Source organism: Esox lucius, chromosome 13, assembly GCF_011004845.1.
Source record: "Esox lucius isolate fEsoLuc1 chromosome 13, fEsoLuc1.pri, whole genome shotgun sequence".
Taxonomy (NCBI): domain Eukaryota; kingdom Metazoa; phylum Chordata; class Actinopteri; order Esociformes; family Esocidae; genus Esox; species Esox lucius.
Window position 1 is genome coordinate 11450396 of NC_047581.1, and position 20147 is coordinate 11470542.

The window sequence follows — 20147 nt, forward strand, 5'->3', positions numbered from 1 at the left end:
CCTGGGGCTAAAGGGTAAAGGAAGAGGGAGAGAGGCTGGTTCCATAAGGGAGGCCAATTCCCAGTAGGGCAAGGCGCAGGATAGTCATACAGGCAAGGGTCAGAATCACAAGACACGAGCAATTGCAGAATCACAAGGCTAGAGACAGAGTCGAGGAGCAAAGCAGGCGATGGTCAAAACATAGGAATCGATGTAAGACTAGCACTAGGCGAAGGCGAAAGCAGAAGGCTCAGTAATATATGACGGAGTGACAAACAATACCTCACAAAGGTTAGGGAGGACTGAACAGAACTAAATAGGGGCATAAACCAGACACAGGTGGGGACACAGGTGCTCAGAATGAGGGTGATTGGGATCTGATGACTGGGGTGCGTTCATGAGCCGTGGAGCGAGGGTTGGGTGCAGGAGTGGTGGAGCGCGGAAGCGGGTCCACGCCAGTGGAGGACGTCACAGTATCCCCCCAGCCACGGGAGGCTTTCGACGACCGCGGAAGCCGAGCAGGAGGACGACCCCTAGGGCGAGGAGCAGGGCGGGCGAGGTGGTAGTCGAAAGGACCCAGGCTTGCTCTTCTGGACCGAACCCCTCCCAGTCAACAAGGTACTGCATTAGGCCCGGGGATGTAGCACACCCACAGGAAGGTGACAGGGATTCTTGGACTGGGCACAGATACGGCAGGATAAAACGTAGTCACGTACATCCGCAGCCAATGTGGACCACCAGTAGGTCTTGGAGATGAGGACAGTGGTTCTGGTGACGCCGGGGTGGCCGGAGGCCAGAGAGGTGTGGCACCACTGCAGTAGTTGGGGTCTCACCATCGAGGGAGCAAAGGTTTTAGCGGCCGGGGTGTCGTCCGGGGCTGGTTCCGTCTGGAGTGCCTCCTCAATCGGGGCGACGAAACAGGAAAAGGGCTGGATGGCTTCGGGGTGGTTGGTGCTTGTGGCCGGGTCGAACCGCCGAGAAAACAAGTCGGCCTTAACGTTTTTCTTCCCTGGGTGGTAGGTCACATTGAAATTAAAGTGATTAAGAAGAGGGCCCAACGGGCTTGACGTGGGTTCAACCTCTTAGCCTGTTTCAGGTATGTCAGGTTCCGGTGATCCGTCAATACCAGGAAGGTGTGTCGAGCACCCTCTAGCCAGTGCCTCCATTCTTCAAGGGTCAGTTTGATGGCCAGCAGTTCACGGTTGTCTACGTCGTAGTTTCATTCTGGGGGAGTGAGCTTTTTGGAGAAGAACGCACAGGGATGGAGTTTGGCGGGGGAAGAGTGTCGTTGCGAAAGAACAGCCCCCATTCCCACCTCCGACGCATCCACTTCTAGGGCAGTGGGGCAGAGCAAGGTCCGGCTGACGAAGGATAGGTGTCGTGGTGAACAACTCCTTTAGACGGTGGAAGGCCGTGTGGGCTGTGTCAGACCAAAGCGGGTTCCGCCCCTTTTGGCTTGTCATGGCTGTGAGGGGGGCGGCTATGGTGCTGTAGTTTCTGATGAACCGGCGGTAGTAGTTGGCCAAGGAAACGTTGTAACTCTTTCACAGACTTGGGTGTGGGCCAGTCCCTTACCGCCGGGACTTTGTTATGGTCCATACTGACCCCTCCTGGTGTCAGTACGGACCCTAGGAACGTATTGGAGTGGACATGGAACTGAATTTTCTCGGCTTTCACGTATAGATGGTTCTCTTGTAGCCTCTTGAGGACTTGCTGTACGTGCTGTACATGGTCTGTCAAGTTATTGGAGTAGATAAAGATGTCACCGATGAATACTAAGACAAAACTGTCAAGGAGATCATGAAAGATGTGATTCATAAAGGACTGGAAAACGGCAGGTGCATTGGTTAGTCCATAGGGCATGACATGTGATGAACGCAGTCTTCCATTCGTCTCCCTCGCGGATCTGGATCAGGTTATTGGCTCTGCGGAGATCGAGTTTGGTATAGATTTGAGCCCTCCCGACCTGTTCCAGAGGAAGAGGGTAACTGTTTTTCACTGTGATGTCATTCAGAGACCGGTAGTCGATACACGACCTCAAGACGCCGTCTTTTTTGCCCACAAAAATGAAGCTGGCAGCCATCAGGGACGTAGAAGGGCGGATGGATCCCGTTTGTATAACCTCATCAATGTAATCACTCATCGCCTGGGTTTCGGGTATGGATAGTGGGCAGATGCATCCTTTAGGGGACAGGATTACGGGGAGGAGATTTATGGCGCAGTCCCATTGGCAATAAGGCGGGAGATGAGAAGCCTTTTCCTTGCAAAATACCTCAGAAAGCTGGGCCTATTCAGGCGGAATAGGGACAGGCAGCAACGTTTTGGAATCCTTGATAGTCGTGGCACTACAGGACAGGTCCATACAACGGGTTAGACAATGGTCATTCCAGGCGGTCAATTCCCCTTGACTCCAGGAGATGGAAGGGTTGCGTTGGCTTAACCACGGGTGGCCTAGTATGAGGGGATCTGTGGCAGAGGGAATGACCAAAAACCGTATCCTCTCTGAATGAAGGGTGCTGATCTGGAGGGTGACAGCTGGCGTTTGTTGGGTTATATAGCCGTTTCCCAAAGGCTGTCCTTTGAGGGTTTTAATCCGGAGCTGTCAGTGGACCACAGTGCGTTGGTCCAATCCGGGGCTTTTCCAGTCAAGAGGGAGATGAAATGAATTTTCTATATAACCGAGGAAAATGTCTGGGCGGGTGTAAGAAGTAGATGGAGCACTGCATCAGGAAGTCCTCACTTTTACCAGGGGATCCGTCGTACTTCGCTGGGGCCACCATAGATGGGTGAGCAGCAGGTGGACTGGTCGGGCTAGACAAAGCAGCAGGAGCAGAGGTGGCCTGATGGAGCAGGTAACGCAACTCCTCGATGCATTCCTCCTGTTGCTGTAGACGGCGGTGTAGCTCTGCTGGATCCATGCGTCAGGGTGAGGTATTCTGTAATTAATGGGGAAAGGGAGAGGGAGAGAGGCTGGTTCCAATTGCGGAGCAGGTGGTTTATAAGGGAGACGAACTCCCAGTAGGGCAAGGCGCAGGATACAGGCAAGGGCCAGAATCACAAGACGGAGTGACAAACAATACCTCACAAAGGTTAGGGAGGACTGAACAGAACTAAATAGGGGCATAAACCAGACACAGGTGGGGACACAGGTGCTCAGAATGAGGGTGATTGGGATCTGATGACTGGGGTGTGTTCATGAGCCGTGGAGCGAGGGGTGCGTGCAGGAGTGGTGGAGCGCGGAAGTGGAAGCGGGAAATTTTTTTTACACTGACTAAATGTTAAATCGTTCCTCAGCCTGAAATCAATCCATGGTTCAATTTTCTAGAAACGAATAACGTACAAAAATGCATGTTTAAAGAAATCTACGATTCACCTGAATTCAACTCTGGCTTGATGTTACTTAATGATGATTTAGCTAGTAATAAAAACATGCTTACAGCCATACTGTCATAGGCTTAATTTTTACATACATTCTTGGCAAGTCAACAGCAAGTGTAAAGGTTTCATTAACATTAAATTTTTTTTGATATTTACAAAACAAACTGTAAACAAATTTACCAGAGCATGTAAGTTGATAGATATTTTTCTAAAACACCTTATCCCTATCCAAGTCTAATTACTAAAGCAGAGGATAGAGAGAGTAAAGAGAGATAAAGTGGATGGATATGACTAAAAGGACATTTCATACCAGTTCCAGAATATAGTGCAGAATGTAAACTTTGTAATAAACAAACTAATAGTAAATAGGAAATGCTAAGGCACAAAACATTAAAGGTGTAACTAAATTACTGTAACATCACAACAGGGAGGCTTGACTCAGGTGCATGGATAACGGAGGATTTTTTATAAAAAAGAACCTAGGTATAACAAAACTGAAATGAATACACGAAAACAGAATAGGATGAAACCAAACAATGACCGACAACATACAAGAGGGAATAAGGAACTTATTATTAGGGACAGGGATCACGAAAATCAAGGTGAGGGCAATAACGACAAACAGGTATCTGTTCTCCAAAAGAGGGAGAGGGGGCGCTGGTTTTCAAATAGCTTTAATTACTTAGTTGAAAACCAATTCTCATTTTCAATTATGTCATGGATATCAGTTTTGTCATTGTATCTAAATTATAGTTATTTTTCTATAAGTGTTTTAGAGAAACATTCAGAATATATATTCCTTTATTATATATGAAATATATAGCTACCTCTTCAGGGGTCTTCAACCTCTATAACATATATACATATTTTTCAGGTTAAGCCAAAAATAAATGGAAACACATAATCTTCATAATAATATTAATAATGAGGATAAAAATACTTTTGAGAGATCTTCACAAGGGCCACTTCGCTCCGTGGACCCCAGGACCCTTGGCTGAAGGCCCCACATACCCACACGTTTCTGTGTATGTTGTTTCATTTCATCAGTCATTCTTTTTTACTTGAGAAAGAAAAAGATGTAAACAATGTGTACTCTCACAGCCTTTATTAATAACACACATTTTTACCTCTTTTATTACTCTTTAAAAAGAATAATCATAGCTATTTCTATACAAACAGTACATCACCAATTTCAGTATGTCCTATAGAGGTAATCTACAGAGGATTGCTCAGGGTATCATCTGGCTAGGAATTTAACTTAGTTAAACATATGACAATGGCATAGAGTGGAGTTTAATGCTTTGCTGTCCCATCCTGTGAGGTTGTCTATACAGTAAAGAAGGAGATCAGTTAATGTGGGGGTGAAATATGTAGGTTGATCAATGAACTACAACTCTGTAACTTTTAACTACAAATCCCATCAACCAATTTCTCAAGCAATGCCCATGAAACTACGGCAACATTGTCAGCTCATTGGCGGATTCGATGAGCAGGGGACTGAGCAGCCAAGTGACGGAGCCTGAAGATGATGTTGTCTGAATTGCTGCCCTCTGATTGGCTGATAAAATCGTCACCTTCCTTGTCGGACAGACAAGATCGGTCTGCACTGCAGCCCTCTGAGAAACAAAATATGGAGCCATATAAATATGCAATATTTATTCATCCAGCACTCTACTAAATCAATTGTAGTAGTATAATCATAAGGATCATTTAAAACATTTAGGATTAACATTTCCTAACCTGAGTCACAGCAAAATCCTTGTGCAGCGCAACGTCCTGCTTCAGATCCACAGGGTCTCCCACCTGCTTGGCAGGGGGTGGGCAGGTAGTTTTCCTCCAAGCAGTGAGCTGTTTCTGGGGTGCCCATCCAGCAGCCCAGTCCCTCCACACAGCAGATACTGGGGCCAAAGCAGTGGCCCTGCTCCCCTGGCCCACAAGACATGCACTGTAGAGGGACGAAGCAACACTCTGGTATAAGGTTGTTCCATTGTAAACATTAATGTTAGCAACATACTTAACCCTGTTTTTATGAGGTAACTGGTCAGAAATGCAGGTTCTTCAGAATTCAGTACTTCTTGACTTTGCTTCGGGTTCCTACCTGTTCCTGTTCACATCTCTAGGTCAAGTCCTATTTTACCTGTTACTGAGGTTACGAGTTACATCGATCTAGATCTAGACAGATTCAGCCGTGGCTCACCTTGCGCTGTGGAGCCTCCATTATGGATCTCTTGCCCCCGATGGGACAGTTGGAGATGTAACAGGCTGAGCAGAGGGACAGGAGGAAGAGCAGACACACGGACACAGCGGCTCCGCTCATCTCTGCTCACAGACAGAGAGAGAGAGAGAGACAAAAGGGATGCCAACATGGCCTGAGGTGTCTGAACAGAACATTTACGTCTGACAACGCCTTGACACCGGAAAGACCATGCAAAACTGTAAGACATCTGAAACACTGTTTTGTATATCGTAATCCAAATATGAAAACAAGACAGACGTAGTCAATACAGACAGCCATCCAGACACCGGGCCACCTAAACACATATCCACAGAGACAAACGTACCTGCTGATTTACCGATTTAAAGTACAAGACGGATGAACGATGAAGCTCTTCTCTGTCCTCAATGAGACCCAGACCTTTATATACCATCGGCCCTCTCTTCGGGAGTGTCACGGACCGCCGGGAACAACTTAAGGTTAATTAACAAAACCACCGTTACGCACCCTGATGGAACTGGCTGGACTGGACAGGGGGCTAGTCAGTGGTATAGTCACACGGTGGCCTTGCAAGGCCTCCGTCACAGCAACGGTGATTAACGCAGGGCTGCTGTCCGTGACCAGGCATGTAAGAGACAGATGGGGTCGGGGAGGTGTGTTGGTTTCCAATTATTAATAAATGGGATGAAATGGGATTGTTAGGCAATTTCATTGGAGCTGTGTTTTTATCTAAAGTGTTATCTATCTAAAGGTCTGGTTGGCTACATACTACGAACTGGTTCCAGTTCCGGGATAAGAAATACCAACATATGGTGAGATAAAATTTTGGAAACATTTGAGATAAAACTCACAAGGAGTTCTCTTATCTTGTATCTCATTCGTTCACATCACAAGCTCACTGGCGATCAAAAGACAACAAGAAATATCACATAACCTTAACCCTTATCTTAAATTCAGCTGTTTGGTTTGCTAATTGAAAAGCAACAATGCGCTGTGTGTTTACGCAAACACGGTGAAATGGATACACACGCTATATCTGATGCGCCACGTTCATAGATTTAGTAATTCCTGTTAGCAATGAATACACATCGTCCAGGTCTTGGAGGTCAATTGATTTAACAAGCCCATTTATACAGATGACGCTAATCATCTGCCAGTTAAATAAGTTTTTCTCTTCCAATGAGATGTGCTCAATTAGTGCATTCCGGATTAGTGACCCTGTAATTGATGAAGAAAGGCAGGGTCAAGACTTGCAAATTAGGGGAAAAAGTTAACATCAGATGATTGGTGCATGCACGTGGATGTACATTACATCATCTTTTTTGGCCTTTTAGACAACTAACCACGTTTCTGCTCAGATAATGTTTGGTAGAACTAGAAAAGGTGTTGGTGATGCTGCCAAAAACAGGTATAAATCTTTGTGTATAAGCCTTACTTAGAGGCTGATGTCTATAAAGTTGTGTATCAGCTTGACTTAGAGAGTGATGTCTATATATACACTACCATACAATCCTGACTCCAGTTTGCTCTGTTCTGTGAAGGGAGTAGATCTTGCATTTCTTGGCAATTTCTCACATGGAATAGCCTTCATATCTCAGAAATGGTTGTGTATGTGTATACTGTACAAGCCTGACTTAGAGGCTGATATCTGAACAGTTGTGTACAAGCCTGACTTGAGGCTGATGTCTATGAAGTTGTGTATAGGATTGACTTAGAGGATGATATCTATGAAGTTGTGTATAGGCCTGACTTAGAGGATGATGTCTATGAAGTTGTGTATAGGCCTGACTTAGAGGATGATATCTATGAAGTTGTGTATAGGCCTGACTTAGAGGATGATATCTATGAAGTTGTGTATAGGCCTGAATGAAATGTCAAATGTATGTGTAAATAATTAAATGGCTACTCTACTTCCTGAACCTGAATATTGTAAAGTGATTGTGGAGGATTTGAACTCTAAACACCTTATACAAGACCAGTAAATTAGCAATCCTGCCGTAGGGGTTGGGAAATTGCAGAAGGACAGCTTTTACATGTCAATCATGGAAATGAGCTGTTGTTTGACAATTACCGTGGCTTGAAGAAGTTGTCATTAAAACAAATGAAAACCACCATCAGCATTCCCAGATCAACAACATCCCAAACAGACGTATATTATCTTTCTCTGATTTCGGCTAAATCTTTAAATTGTCTAAACAAACTGTCTTCCCAACATCGCATATTCTCCATATTCTAAACCCATTACAACTCATAGCACCATAACATGTTAAACCGGTGTGACATAAGCATGTGGCTGAAAAGCTGCAGCACAGAAATAAAATTACGTGAAAGTGCCTCCCAGACCTGTTGGTGCTGACAACCTAAATCTCCTCTCCTTACACTTTCCTTCCTGTTTATTAATGCGCTCTATTCAAACTAGATCTACAGTTCAGAATGTCCTAATCCAGTCTCTCCCAAAGCTTGGTAAATCCTTATTTTGTAGAGAAATGGAGATGTCTATCTGCTGTTTCCTTGTTTTTCTGCAGGAAGGCACTAGGCTTGTTGACTTCCTCTCCCCTCCCTTCCTTCCTTCTCTCCGAAGGTACTCATCTGAAAAATGAGAACAAAGTGATTGTTCCTGTTCTCTTTCTTAAGTCACTTCAAATGCTGTCCGTGGACGGGCGGCTCATTGTCAGGAAGGCAGCGGCAGGGTGAGAGCGCAACTGAGCGGCCGCAGAGAGAGACAGGTAGAGGAGCCGGTTCCTCAGCCCGACACGCAGCTAACGCACCGCTGCAGTACAGGAGGGCACGCAGGCTGAGCCACGCTGAGCTGGTGAGTCCCTAAGACCCAGTCGAGGGCAAACAGGGCATGGGGTGGTAGGGGGGGACGAGGAGGGGCTTCGGTTTTTAAAGGCCGAGTGGGTTTCTCCAGGGATACACACTGACAGTTCAGACAGACAGAGGCACACACACACACAGACAGACAGGGACAGAAGGGTCTTTCCATACAGCCCCAGGTTCTGCAGAGAATAGACGGAAGGAGCCTGGCTTGGGAGAGACTGTTTATTTTTTATTTCATAAATGTTGGCAAAATTGTCTACATACATTGAGATACGTACAACGTGCTGGGCTGAGAAATGAAGTAGAAGTATTTAGGTAACTTCAAAAAATCAAGGGAAAGTATCTGAATAGGCACTGATATACAGTATGCATGATAATGAATTTCTGTAGTGTCTCTGTCCTTCAGTTTCTTATAGGTATATGAGAAGAAAATACTAGATTTAAATTGTTACTGTAATTTTATTTTAAATAGCTGAACCATTATTTTTCTATTATGATTAATTAAGCAATTCATACATCACAATGTCCCTTTCACATTGTTTTTAGAGAAGAATTGAACGCGATTTGCAATTCTGCACAAAATACCCCTCTAATCTTTACCCTATATGAAGGCCATGATCATCCTATCCTCATCTACACTATCTCAACTAGCAGTTCACAGAAAGATCCAACATACACACTATGCCACTATATTTGCCAAAATTGCATATCAATAATACCGTTTTGTCTTCTTTCAGCAAAACTACAGAAGGTGTACAGTTCCCTATCCGTTTGACCAGTTCACTCTATCACAGATAATGTCCTTTGTCTTCCCACCAACTGTCTTCGGTTCATAATAACGAAAATGCCAAAATGAATCATATCCTACCAAGGCGAATCTTTAGTGCAGCTGATTTACACTTCGGAAGTGGACAGATAGATAGATAGATACGGTGCATTTATTTGGAACTTGTGCATCTGTAAAGAGATTAGCTCTGTTTACAGAGCAGGAGAGGACGACAAAAGGAGAAGTGCCCTTTCAAATATACGTGCAAAAAAGATGAACAGAGCAGAGAAGCTAAATCTGAGCTTGAGGGAGAGGTAGACAGTGGTTCCTGATTTCAGAGGGATGGATGGTGGAGGTAGAAGTAGGGACAGGCAGAAGAGAGAAGTGACAGGTTATGGGCGTGCAACCACAGAGCGTCCTATTGTCACGATTAACCGTGCGATTCATGACTCCTGGTGGAGGACTGTTTCTCCTTTTCAGGTGCTGGAGCAGCTCATTGAAATGATATTCAAAATGGTTGACCTCAGTTAACAGAGTTCCTCAATACCTTTCCTCATGCTGTAGATGATGGAGCCAGGCGTCCTGAGTTTCAGACCAGACAGACGGAGCCCTCACAGGGAAGACCTGAGGTCTGGATCTCACCACAGTCTTTACCTGAGCTCACCTCCACTCTACCTGCAACCCCCCAAGCTCTCCCCGACCAGAGAGGCCTACAGTGCAGCTTTCAGCCCCTTGACTCACCATCGCCCCTTGGTCTATGATGGCCTCCATTACACCCAGAGGGAAGGCTCCCAGAAACGGAAAAGAACTCCGCTCAAGATGGAGGGTTCCACATCCCCCGCCACTGGAGACGCGGAGGAGGAGGAGCACAGAAGCAACTCCAGGACTGTCAATCTCTCCCACCTCCCCTTCTCCCTACCCCCTCACCCCCGTCTCCCTCCCTCCAGCATGACCGTTCCTGGGATGATCGACCTGACCAGGTTCCAGATGCACCAAAGGGCTCTATCCAGGTATGAGCCACAGATGGGCCTCCCGGTGCAGGTGAAGCAGGAACCGCTCAGCCCCACGCCCACCTGGCCTCCCTCCTCACTCCTCCTCCACCAGCCTTCTCCGCCGTTCTTCCCCCCACTGCACACCAGCCTCCTCCCCTTCCCCTTCTTCATGCCCGGGCCCGTCATGCACCTCTCGCCCGGAGCCTTCTACCCCAGAGAGTCCCTGAGGCCGAGCCGGCGCGACCCGGACGGAGGTCCCCGGGGCGGGACGACCAGCGCCGAGAAGCTGGGCCTCAACGTCCACATCGACGACAGCTACTACGTGGACGTCGGGGGGGACCAGAAGCGCTGGAAGTGCCGCATGTGCGAGAAGTCGTACACATCCAAGTACAACCTGATCACGCACATCCTGGGGCACAGCGGGATTAAGCCGCACGGCTGCCACCTGTGTGGGAAGCTGTTCAAGCAGCTGAGCCACCTGCACACTCACCTGCTCACCCACCAGGGCACGCGGCCACACAAGTGCCAGGTGTGCCACAAGGCCTTCACGCAGACCAGCCACCTGAAGAGGCACATGATGCAGCACAGCGACGTGAAGCCGTACAGGTCAGTACAGGGTGGGTTCGCCTCAATGGGTTGCTGTTTTCTTGGCCCGGTTGAGAACTAATTGAAGTACTTCGTCATTAAGGGCTTTCCGTCGCATGTTTTTACTTCAAGACTAACATTTTAGAAGACACAGTTCGTTAGCAATATGCCTGTTAGCGTTAGTGTCGATTATGTGTCGATTATGGAAAGGATTTGTTAGGACATTAACCATCTGTCGGTGTCTCCCGTCCAGCTGTGGGGTTTGCGGGAGGGGATTTGCCTACCCTAGTGAGCTGAGGGCCCATGAGCTGAAGCATGAAAAGGGCCAGGAGAATGTGTGTGTGGAGTGTGGGCTGGACTTCCCCACTCTGGCCCAGCTGAAGAGACACCTGACGGCCCACAGAGGGCCAAGCCTTTATAGGTACGTCTGCCCTGGAATACCCACTGGGTTCAAACACATTACCTGACCCTTTATCCACATCTCTAAGGTGCATAAGGGCCTCAGGAAATAACAAACCAAAATCCCATGGTTACCGAGACAGACAATAACAAAAATTAAGGAAACTTAATAATAAAAGTGTATCCAGATGTACTGAGTGTCTGTTATCTGTCCAAATGTACTGAGTGTCTGTTGTCTGTCCGGGTGTACTGAGTGTTTGTTGTCTGTCCAAATGTACTGAGTGTCTGTTGTCTGTCCAGGGGTACTGAGTGTTTGTTGTCTGTCCAGGGGTACTGAGTGTCTGTTATCGGTCCAGGTGTACATTGTGTCTGTTATCAGTGCAGGTGTTCTGAGTGGCTGTTGTCTGTCCAGATGTACTGAGTGTCTGTTATCTTTCCAAATGTACTGAGTGTCTGTTGTCTGTCCAGGTGTACTGAGTGTCTGTTATCTTTCCAAATGTACTGAGTGTCTGTTATCTTTCCAAATGTACTGAGTGTCTGTTGTCTGTCCAGGTGTACTGAGTGTCTGTTATCGGTCCAGGTGTACTGAGTGTCTGTTATCTGTCCAGGTGTGCTGAGTCTCTGTTATCTGTCGAGGTGTGCTGAGTCTCTGTTATCTGTCGAGGTGTGCTGAGTCTCTGTTATCTGTCCAGGTGTACTGAGTGCCAGAAGACCTTCCAGTACCCTAGCCAGCTGCAGAACCACATGATGAAGCATAAAGATATCCGGCCATATATCTGCAGTGAGTGCGGCATGGAATTCATCCAGTCCCACCACCTCAAGCAGCACACACTTACTCACAAGGTAATTCCACAAATGCCAACATGTGGTGTCTAAGAAACTATTACAAAGCACCATGGTGCCCCACAGTCTAGGTTCAAGCTGTGACTATGCTGCTAGTTTACAAGACTCTGGGAAACCCCATTGGTGGTGTATGTTGGGCAGCATTACCAGGGAGAGGGGAGGCATCACCAGGGAGAGGGGAGCCATCACCAGGGAGAGGGGAGGCATCACCAGGGAGAAGGGAGGCATCACCAGGGAGAGGGGAGGCATCACCAGGGAGAAGGGAGGCATCACCAGGGAGAGGATCACAAGCAGGGATTTCCTAGTATCATGGCAATCTAGTAACTCACAGAAGCCTATGAACCTAACTGAGCTTTCTTGGGGGATTTAGCAACTTCCTGGTTGGAAGAGAAGTGTGGAATAAAAGCCAAATGGCTTGGCTCGGATTTCTACCAGGAAGGCTAGCTGTGGTCATCTTCTCTCTTGAATCACTTGGAGAATATTTAACCCTTCAGATGAGTTGTGTTTACAAGGCTAGGCTGTATTTTCCTGTGGAGATGAAATGTTAACATGCGGGTCAGTTTTTGTGTTAAGGTTTCATTTGATATTACCTTTATTCAACCAGGCAAATTAATTAAATGTAAATTTTGGATGGGCCGATCTTAATCACAACAAATGCATCTAGTATGTTACAAACATATCATACAACATACGTTACATGATGCTATAACATAAAACATGGGTGAGGGAGACAGTGCACAATTGGTTGACACAATACAGATGTGCACCACTTTCACAACTACTGGATGGAATTACACAAGTCGATAGAATGCATCTTTCAGAAGAAGTTGGTATTTACAAAGATGGCCTGGCTACAGGCGAAAGTTCTACTTTGTTGATGAGGCTAGGATAAAACATGTTTCAGGGACTCACACAGAAAACACATTGCAAACCAACTTAAGCACATCACAATACTTCATAAAGGAAGACATGACAACATTTTCAACAGTTTAGGGGTGACTTGCCCCGTTTCCTACATGTTCATTATAATGGTTTGACACTATGGGAGAATTGCAAAACGTTCTTTCTGCAGTTTCTTTCTACATTTTTTTTTGTACTAAATGGTGAAGCCAGGGAAAAGAGCAGCTCTCCTCATAAAAACATGAGCACAGCAAATAGACAAATTAGACTTTAGAGAGACGTGAGTGCATGTTACAGTAACTATAGTAATAAGTTCAGTCATGTAATCCAATCATTGTTCAGCTTTTTTTATGACAATGCAAGGCATCCACTCTTGCAGTCAAGCCGACATCTTGATGTTCTAGCAACATCTTGATGGAACAGCTGTGATGTGTTCATTGTCTCTGATGGCCTGAACTGTCTAATAAGATGGTTATTTAAACAAACCACATTTAATTACAAATTGTCCCCTCCTCTTTCTCTCCCTGTCTCTCTTTCTCTCTCATGTTGAACCTCTGTGTTAGGGGGTGAAAGAGCACAAATGTCGGATCTGTGGTCGTGAGTTCACCCTCCTGGCCAACATGAAGCGGCACATTCTGATCCATACTAACATCAGGGCCTACCAGTGTCACCTTTGCTTCAAGAGCTTTGTGCAGAAACAGACCCTGAAAGCCCACATGATTGTCCATTCTGACATTAAACCCTACAAATGCAAGGTAAGTGTTCTGATGGTGACTCCGTGGCAGAGGACAATTTAAAATCAAGTTTTTAAGATGGCTCCTAATACTGAAATGGAGAAACTGTAATTCGTTGCTCAGGTTTCTTGAAAACAGCCATTACAAACTTCAGATAGCTCTAGCCCCTGCTAGCTAAACATCAACGGAAGTAAAAGGCTGTGTGAGCTTCTTTTAAATTAAATCTCCAAATCACCCTCGAATCATTGACATAACATTTGGTTTGATATGATTTAGCAGGGAATTTGGATGATGAAATGTACATGCTGTCACTTAAACTACTTCCGTTGATGTTTAGCTAGCGGTGGCTAAATGTAGCTGATGTTTGTAATGGCCCCATATTGCCTTTAGTACATGCAGGCTAATAATTACACTAAGGGCTATTTACCTTGCATGTTGTTGTGCATCTCTGGCCAATGTGGGGTTGAGGGCTGGCCATTTTTGGCAGGGGTTATAGAAAGGTTATGACTATAATTTGAAGTCTCTGTGATGTCAAGTGGGACCATGTTTAAACTAGTGATGCCAACAGATCAACAGATCAGTCTAAAGCAGCTCCACACTGTTTTGGAGTGACGGTTTGACCTTGCTCTCCAGTAGGAGTGTTGAGACGATGAGCAGATAACAGATAGAGGAGGGGGAATTTGGCTGTGGGATCCCTCCTCGTCCATAGGAAGGATATCACTGCACAAACGCTGCCTCTCTAACAATGGCCCCCAGCCTCCCCGGAGAATGGGCCCCGCAAATAGATTTCATCTTGCTTTCTCTGCTGCTGGAGGGAACGTTTCCTGTTTTCTCACGGTCCTCTTGGACAGTTTACAGTCCCTCTCTCCTCCAGAAGGAAAGGACCACCCTAATAAAAAAAAGAATGCAGAGGAAGGATAGAGCAGGAGTTGCCCTTCCCAATCCTCCTCTTCTGGCTCTGTCTCGCAGTGGCTTCCTCTGTGGTTGTGTATGTTTAGTGTGTGTGTGCATTCATTCATGGTGACATTGTGTGTCTATTTCAGCGATGAATGCTACAATGATTAGTCATCACACACATTAGTTGTTTCATAGAGAGGAACGTTTGATCAATGAACACGGATTTAGAACACTTGGCATGCAGTTTTGCCTTTGAATGGTGTTTACAATATCGAGTGCCACTAATATGGTTCAAGGAATAATGGCATTTCTAAATTGGGAATTAGGGAATAACAGAATTTGCCAACATGCTGGTTTTGGTTTGATTGTCTGTTGCTTCCAACCCCTTTTGTAAGGACACTGATTAATTATTTTCATTCCAAAGTTATATTGCTTATAGATGCACCTGATTGGTTCATGGATTTACAAACATTTAATTTCTATTTTTGGTTCCTTTTTGCTTCCTTTCAGCTGTGTGGAAAGGAGTTTAACAGAATGCATAACCTAATGGGCCATATGCACCTGCATTCTGACAGTAGGCCCTTCAAATGCCTCTACTGTCCCAGCAAATTCACTCTGAAGGGGAACCTAACCCGCCACATGAAGGTCAAACACGGGATAATGGACAGAGGCCTGGATGGAAGAGGTGATCTGACTATGGAGGAATTCATTCTATTGTTCCTCCCTCCTTGCATTGAGACTTCCTGCAACATTCCTACTGAAGCTAAATAAGAACCCTGTCGCTCTGATTGTAATGTGTTTCTCTGTCTCTAGTGTTCAGGTTGTAATGTATTTCTCTGTCTCTAGTGTTCAGGTTGTAATGTATTTCTCTGTCTCTAGTGTTCAGGTTGTAACGTATTTCTCTGTCTCTAGTGTTCAGGCGACGGGGACGGTTCTGCCTTTCAACCCCTCTGGGTCTCCTCACCCGATACAGCCAAGAGGAGCCCTTTGATCTCTCCCAGAAGCCCCGGCGACCGCGGCCCAGCCTGCGTCTCTCCCAGTCAGATGGGGAGAGCATTCCGGGGAGCTCCTGCCAGGAGGACGAGGAGGAGAGCCAGTACCGGAGGAGCCAGTATAGCCCTGAGGTTTACCAGCACCATAGGGCTAGAGGGGTGTACCGTTCTGAGAAAGCTAGACAGATGGATAGACAGGACGTGGAAATTGGTGCACAGGTGCACCAGGCCGGGGAAGGTAAAGAAGTTTATCAGCATGTGTCGGAGCCAGCAGATGCAGGTGAACCGGTGGCAGGAAGACAAGCGTACGACTCAGAGCTTGGCGACAAGCTGCATCAGCAAGAAAGGGACGACCAGGTGTATGACGAGGTCCGTTACCCGAGGTTAGGTGATACAGGCGAGGATGTGTTCCCCTCAGATTCGGAGGTGAACGAACCGTTGTATCAGCTTGACCCCGACCAACTAGAGATGGGAGATCAGGTTTACCATTCGGACCCGGGAGAGGAGATGGTGGATACACCTGAACCATGTGAACGGGACTACCACTCAGACCCTGGTGTCTCAACAGAAACCACAGGGCCTGATCAGGATGAACAAGGGGACCTGGTTAGATCTGGGAGCCGGGTGGAGGAGAAACAGCGAAAAAAACATAGGCGTTATCTGAGCAGGGAGGAATACGGGTGTGTGAGGAGTTATGAAGACAGTAAGAGTTCTTCTTTTACAGAGTAGTGACAGGGGGATGAGGTTTGAGCAGGAGAGTAGTAACTCGAAGAAACTGTGATAAATATGTTATTTCAGACACAAACAGTTGTGCATGTCAAAATACATCTTAAAGAAAACCTTGGGTCAATAACAGGGGGCAATTATTTTGTAAAGAAAAAGCTTTAAAAAAGTTACAAAAAGTATGTGATAATTTTTTTTTATTCTTTTACTATTTTAGTTTAATTGGTAAAGCTTATTTTGAGAATCCCAAAATAATTTCTGTAGATGCTGTAAATATTATCTACTGACTATCAGTAACATTTTAACTGTCCTAACCCTTACCTTATACTGAATCCAAGCCCTAACTTTAACCCTTACCCTAAACCTTATTCCAAACCGACTCTGACCCTAACCTAAGCAAGCAGTTGCTTGTCAACAGTTTTTTTTTTTTAAGTTTGTTAATAGTATTATCTAGAGAACATCTACAGATGGAAATTGGACTCTCAAAATAAAGTGTAACCATTCAATTTATAATTAATGAGCATGGGATTGAATACAATTTGATTAGAATAATTTATATCTTTTAATACTAGTTTTGAGTGAATCTACTGAAAGCTTTAAATCAGCCTGTAAATTATATTGTTCTTTTCTGTGATGTAATGAGCAAACAAATGTAATCTCATCTAATGAGAGAATTTAAAATAATAAAAGTACTTTGTATTTATAAAAAAATAAACTGAGATTTTACCACACTTTCAAAGTTGTATTTTATGTTTTTGTGTGTAAAGTAATAGGAAGACACTCTGTCTATTCCAGTTCTGCCATAGTACTGCATCACTCTGCTGGAGCATTGTGTTCTGGATGAAAGGACTGATGATGATAGCCTTTGATCTACGGCACGGATCCAAATGTGAATTCTATAGCAGTTACAACATGCCTGATTATTAGAGAGAAACATAACAGTGAATTTACTTCTCTACCCTGCCATTTGAAACAGCTGGATTTTTCCACTAAGGCCTTGCATATGTGCCGATAGGTCTCTGCTATTGACAATGTAATTGTCTTCGTTGTCCAGGCAATGACTGCAGGATATTACATTGTTGCAGGCAGAATCGTTGAGACAGCTATACCTGTTAGTTTTTCTTTAAGAAGCCCTCTTGTTCTCCACTCATTACCTGTATTAACTGCACCTGTTTGAACTTGTTACCTGTATAAAAGACACCTGTCCACACACTCAATCAAACAGACTCCAACCTCTCCACAATGGCCAAGACCAGAGAGCTGTGTAAGGACATCAGGGATACAATTGTAGACCTGCACAAGGCTGGGATGGGCTACAGGACAATAGGCAAGCAGCTTGGTGAGAAGGCAACAACTGTTGGCGCAATTATTAGAAAATTGAAGAAATTCAAGATGACGGTCAATCTCCCTCGGTCTGGGGCTCCATGCAAGATCTCACCTTGTGGGGCATCAATGATCATGAGGAAGGTGATCATTGGGGAATCAGCCCAGAACTACACGGCAGGACCTGGTCAATAACCTGAAGAGAGCTGGGACCACAGTCTCAAAGAAAACCATTAGTAACACACTACGCCGTCATGGGTTAAAATCCATGACGCAAGGTCCCCTTGCTCAAGACAGCACATTTCCAGGCCTGTCTGAAGTTTGCCAATGACCATCTGGATGATCCAGCGGAGTATTGGTCTAAACTCCACTCGCCGTGTTTGGAGGAAGAAGGATGAGTACAACCCCAAGAACACCATCCCAACCGTGAAGCATGGAGGTGGAAACATCATTCTTTGGGGAGGCTTTTCTGCAAAGGGGACAGGACGACTACACCATATTGAGGGGAGGATGGATGGGGCCATGTATCGCAAGATCTTGGCCAACAACCTCCTTCCCTCAGTAAAACCATTGAAGATGGGTCGTCGCTGGGTCTTCCAGCATGACAACGACCCGAAACACACAGCCAGGGCAACTAAGGAGTGGCTCCGTAAGAAGCATCTCAAGGTCCTGGAGTGGCCTAGCCAGTCTCCAGACTGAACCCAATAGAAAATCTTTGGAGGGAGCTGAAAGTCCGTATTGCCCAGCGACAGCCCCGAAACCTGAAGGATCTGGAGAAGGTCTGTGTGGAGGAGTGGGCCAGAATCCCTGCTGCAGTGTGGGCAAACCTGGTCAAGAACTACAGGAAATGTATGATCTCTGTACTTGCAAACAAAGGTTTCTGTACCAAATATTAAGTTCTGCTTTTCTGATGTTTCAAATACTTATGCCATGCAATAAAATGCAAATTAATTGATTTTCTGGATTTTTTGATTCCGTCACTCACTGTTGAAGAGTACCTATGATAAAAATTACAGACATCTACATGCTTTGTTAGTGGGAAAACCTGCAAAATTGCCAGTGTATCAAATACTTGTTCTCCCCACAGTAAGAAACTCAGATCTGTTCTTCCCCAAGGACTCAGTACAATATACCTGACATGTTTCTTCTGTAACTGAAACTCAACAGAGATGATCACAATGACTTTCAAAACAGTTGCTTTTCTTCTGGGAGAACAGAGATCTCTCACTTCTCTCACAAAGGAGAGGAAGAGAAAAAATCTCTCCCCATACCTCTGTTAGGCCCTGATCAAACAATCGTTCTTTTGACTCTGTGGGTGTCCCAGACAGCATGCCTCCAGAACTCTCATATGTCATTGTGCATTGTGCTTGTGGGTTACATATTATGTGTTTTCCCTTGCTATTAAAGAGCAATCAAGTAATTTGCTCCAGTCTAGCATTTGACGTGGAATTCCAAGAATGGTATAAATTACTGACCATTCATTATTTGCGATTAAAGTCAGCTAACCTATAGTTTCTGTGATCTCCAGTAAAGGGCTAGACATTTTTTATGAAAAGAAAACAACTTCTAAATGTCTCCCTACCCTGCGACCAGAGAGAACAGTAAATCCTAGCGATGAAACTGCAAACAGGAAGAGGAACGTCTCACATCCTCCTCTTCTTCTCTTCACTCCTCACGTAAACGTTTCAATCCCAACCACTGGCTAAACACGCCTAGGCCCCACGGAGGGGGTTCTGGGAAGGCACAGATCAAGGATCAACTCAACCTCTTGCAATACCAATGCTAACCATGAGAATGACACAGCTGAACAGACCCCAGGTCAGGACTAAAAGGGAACACTTTTGAAGAAGGTAGTGGTGTTGTATCTCACCCAGGTTCTGTAGAAGTGAAACCACTGGGCGAGTCAGGACTTGATAGTCTCTGATGGGAAAAGGTGTCCCGCGGCTGAAGAAAAGTTGATGTAGCTGGTAGTGATCTGTCGGAAAAGGTTCTTCTTTCACCATACCCGGCAGTATTGTGTCTCATCATAAACCAAGACCAATCCAATAATGAATGTGAATTATATTTAAAAGCTGGAAATAGTATGATGGATTTATTCAACCGCAACAGCCAAGGCCGCGGGCAGTTATTATTGAGCACCATTTTGTGTCTCTCCCCACCTAATGTTATGGTTAGGATGTTATCTGAAATAGTTGATAAAACTTCTTCTGTTTTCAAATACAGACTCTTCCTCTTGTTTATTCAATGTAAATTATACAGTTCCTTTCTTTTCCCTTGGCCAGGTCTGACTGCTCTCACCAGGAGGCTGGTATTGGTTGCAGACAGCAAACTAGGTTTTGCTATTCTTTATAATGTCTGATATGTAAAAGGAGGCCCTATTGGGCTACACATTAAAAGGTTTGACCCCTATCCTCTGTGAGCTTCAGGGTGCAATTATCTGTATGTTTATTAATCAGCGATCACTTTGAACGGCTCAATTGGAAGGTACATATTCCTCGGGGTTACAGTACATTGTACAGAAAAGGGTGGCTTTACTTTTAAAAAGAAGAGGAACTGGTTTTTGGGATAAAAGCCACTTACGGTACTGAAAAAGACTACTTC

General features: G+C 45.3%; 2 protein-coding genes across 3 annotated transcripts; one reads left to right on the plus strand and one right to left on the minus strand.

Moving 5' to 3' along the window:
• Positions 1–4454: 4454 nt before the first annotated feature.
• On the minus strand, positions 4455–5980 carry LOC105030704 (isotocin-neurophysin IT 2). 2 transcript variants are annotated; one of them, XM_010904751.3, is made up of 4 exons: positions 5919–5980; positions 5555–5676; positions 5098–5302; positions 4455–4973 (listed from the first exon to the last, which is right to left on the minus strand). In XM_010904751.3, the coding sequence occupies exons 2-4, from the start codon at positions 5672–5674 to the stop codon at positions 4828–4830; spliced, it is 471 nt and encodes a 156-aa protein (XP_010903053.1). In that variant the 5' UTR covers positions 5675–5676; positions 5919–5980; the 3' UTR covers positions 4455–4827. The 2 variants fall into 2 exon arrangements, with proteins under 2 accessions (XP_010903053.1, XP_010903054.1); XM_010904752.3 differs by having other exon boundaries at positions 5931–5950.
• Positions 5981–8208: 2228 nt separating this feature from the next.
• Positions 8209–16878, plus strand: znf366 (zinc finger protein 366). The gene is made up of 7 exons (XM_010904750.4): positions 8209–8384; positions 9723–10756; positions 10989–11156; positions 11827–11977; positions 13441–13632; positions 15019–15193; positions 15421–16878. The coding sequence occupies exons 2-7, from the start codon at positions 9723–9725 to the stop codon at positions 16227–16229; spliced, it is 2529 nt and encodes an 842-aa protein (XP_010903052.1). The 5' UTR covers positions 8209–8384; the 3' UTR covers positions 16230–16878.
• Positions 16879–20147: the final 3269 nt, after the last annotated feature.

Coding starts and splice junctions, on each gene's coding strand:
- LOC105030704 (XM_010904751.3), bottom strand. CDS start 5,674: ATGAGCGGAGCCGCTGTGTCCGTGTGTCTGCTCTTCCTCCTGTCCCTC. Junction 5,303..5,554: donor TGGAGGCTCCACAGCGCAAG/GTGAGCCACGGC, acceptor GTCCCTCTACAG/TGCATGTCTTGTGGGCCAGG. Junction 4,974..5,097: donor AGGATTTTGCTGTGACTCAG/GTTAGGAAATGT, acceptor TTTGTTTCTCAG/AGGGCTGCAGTGCAGACCGA.
- znf366 (XM_010904750.4), top strand. CDS start 9,723: ATGATGGAGCCAGGCGTCCTGAGTTTCAGACCAGACAGACGGAGCCCT. Junction 11,157..11,826: donor AGAGGGCCAAGCCTTTATAG/GTACGTCTGCCC, acceptor TTATCTGTCCAG/GTGTACTGAGTGCCAGAAGA. Junction 11,978..13,440: donor AGCACACACTTACTCACAAG/GTAATTCCACAA, acceptor CCTCTGTGTTAG/GGGGTGAAAGAGCACAAATG.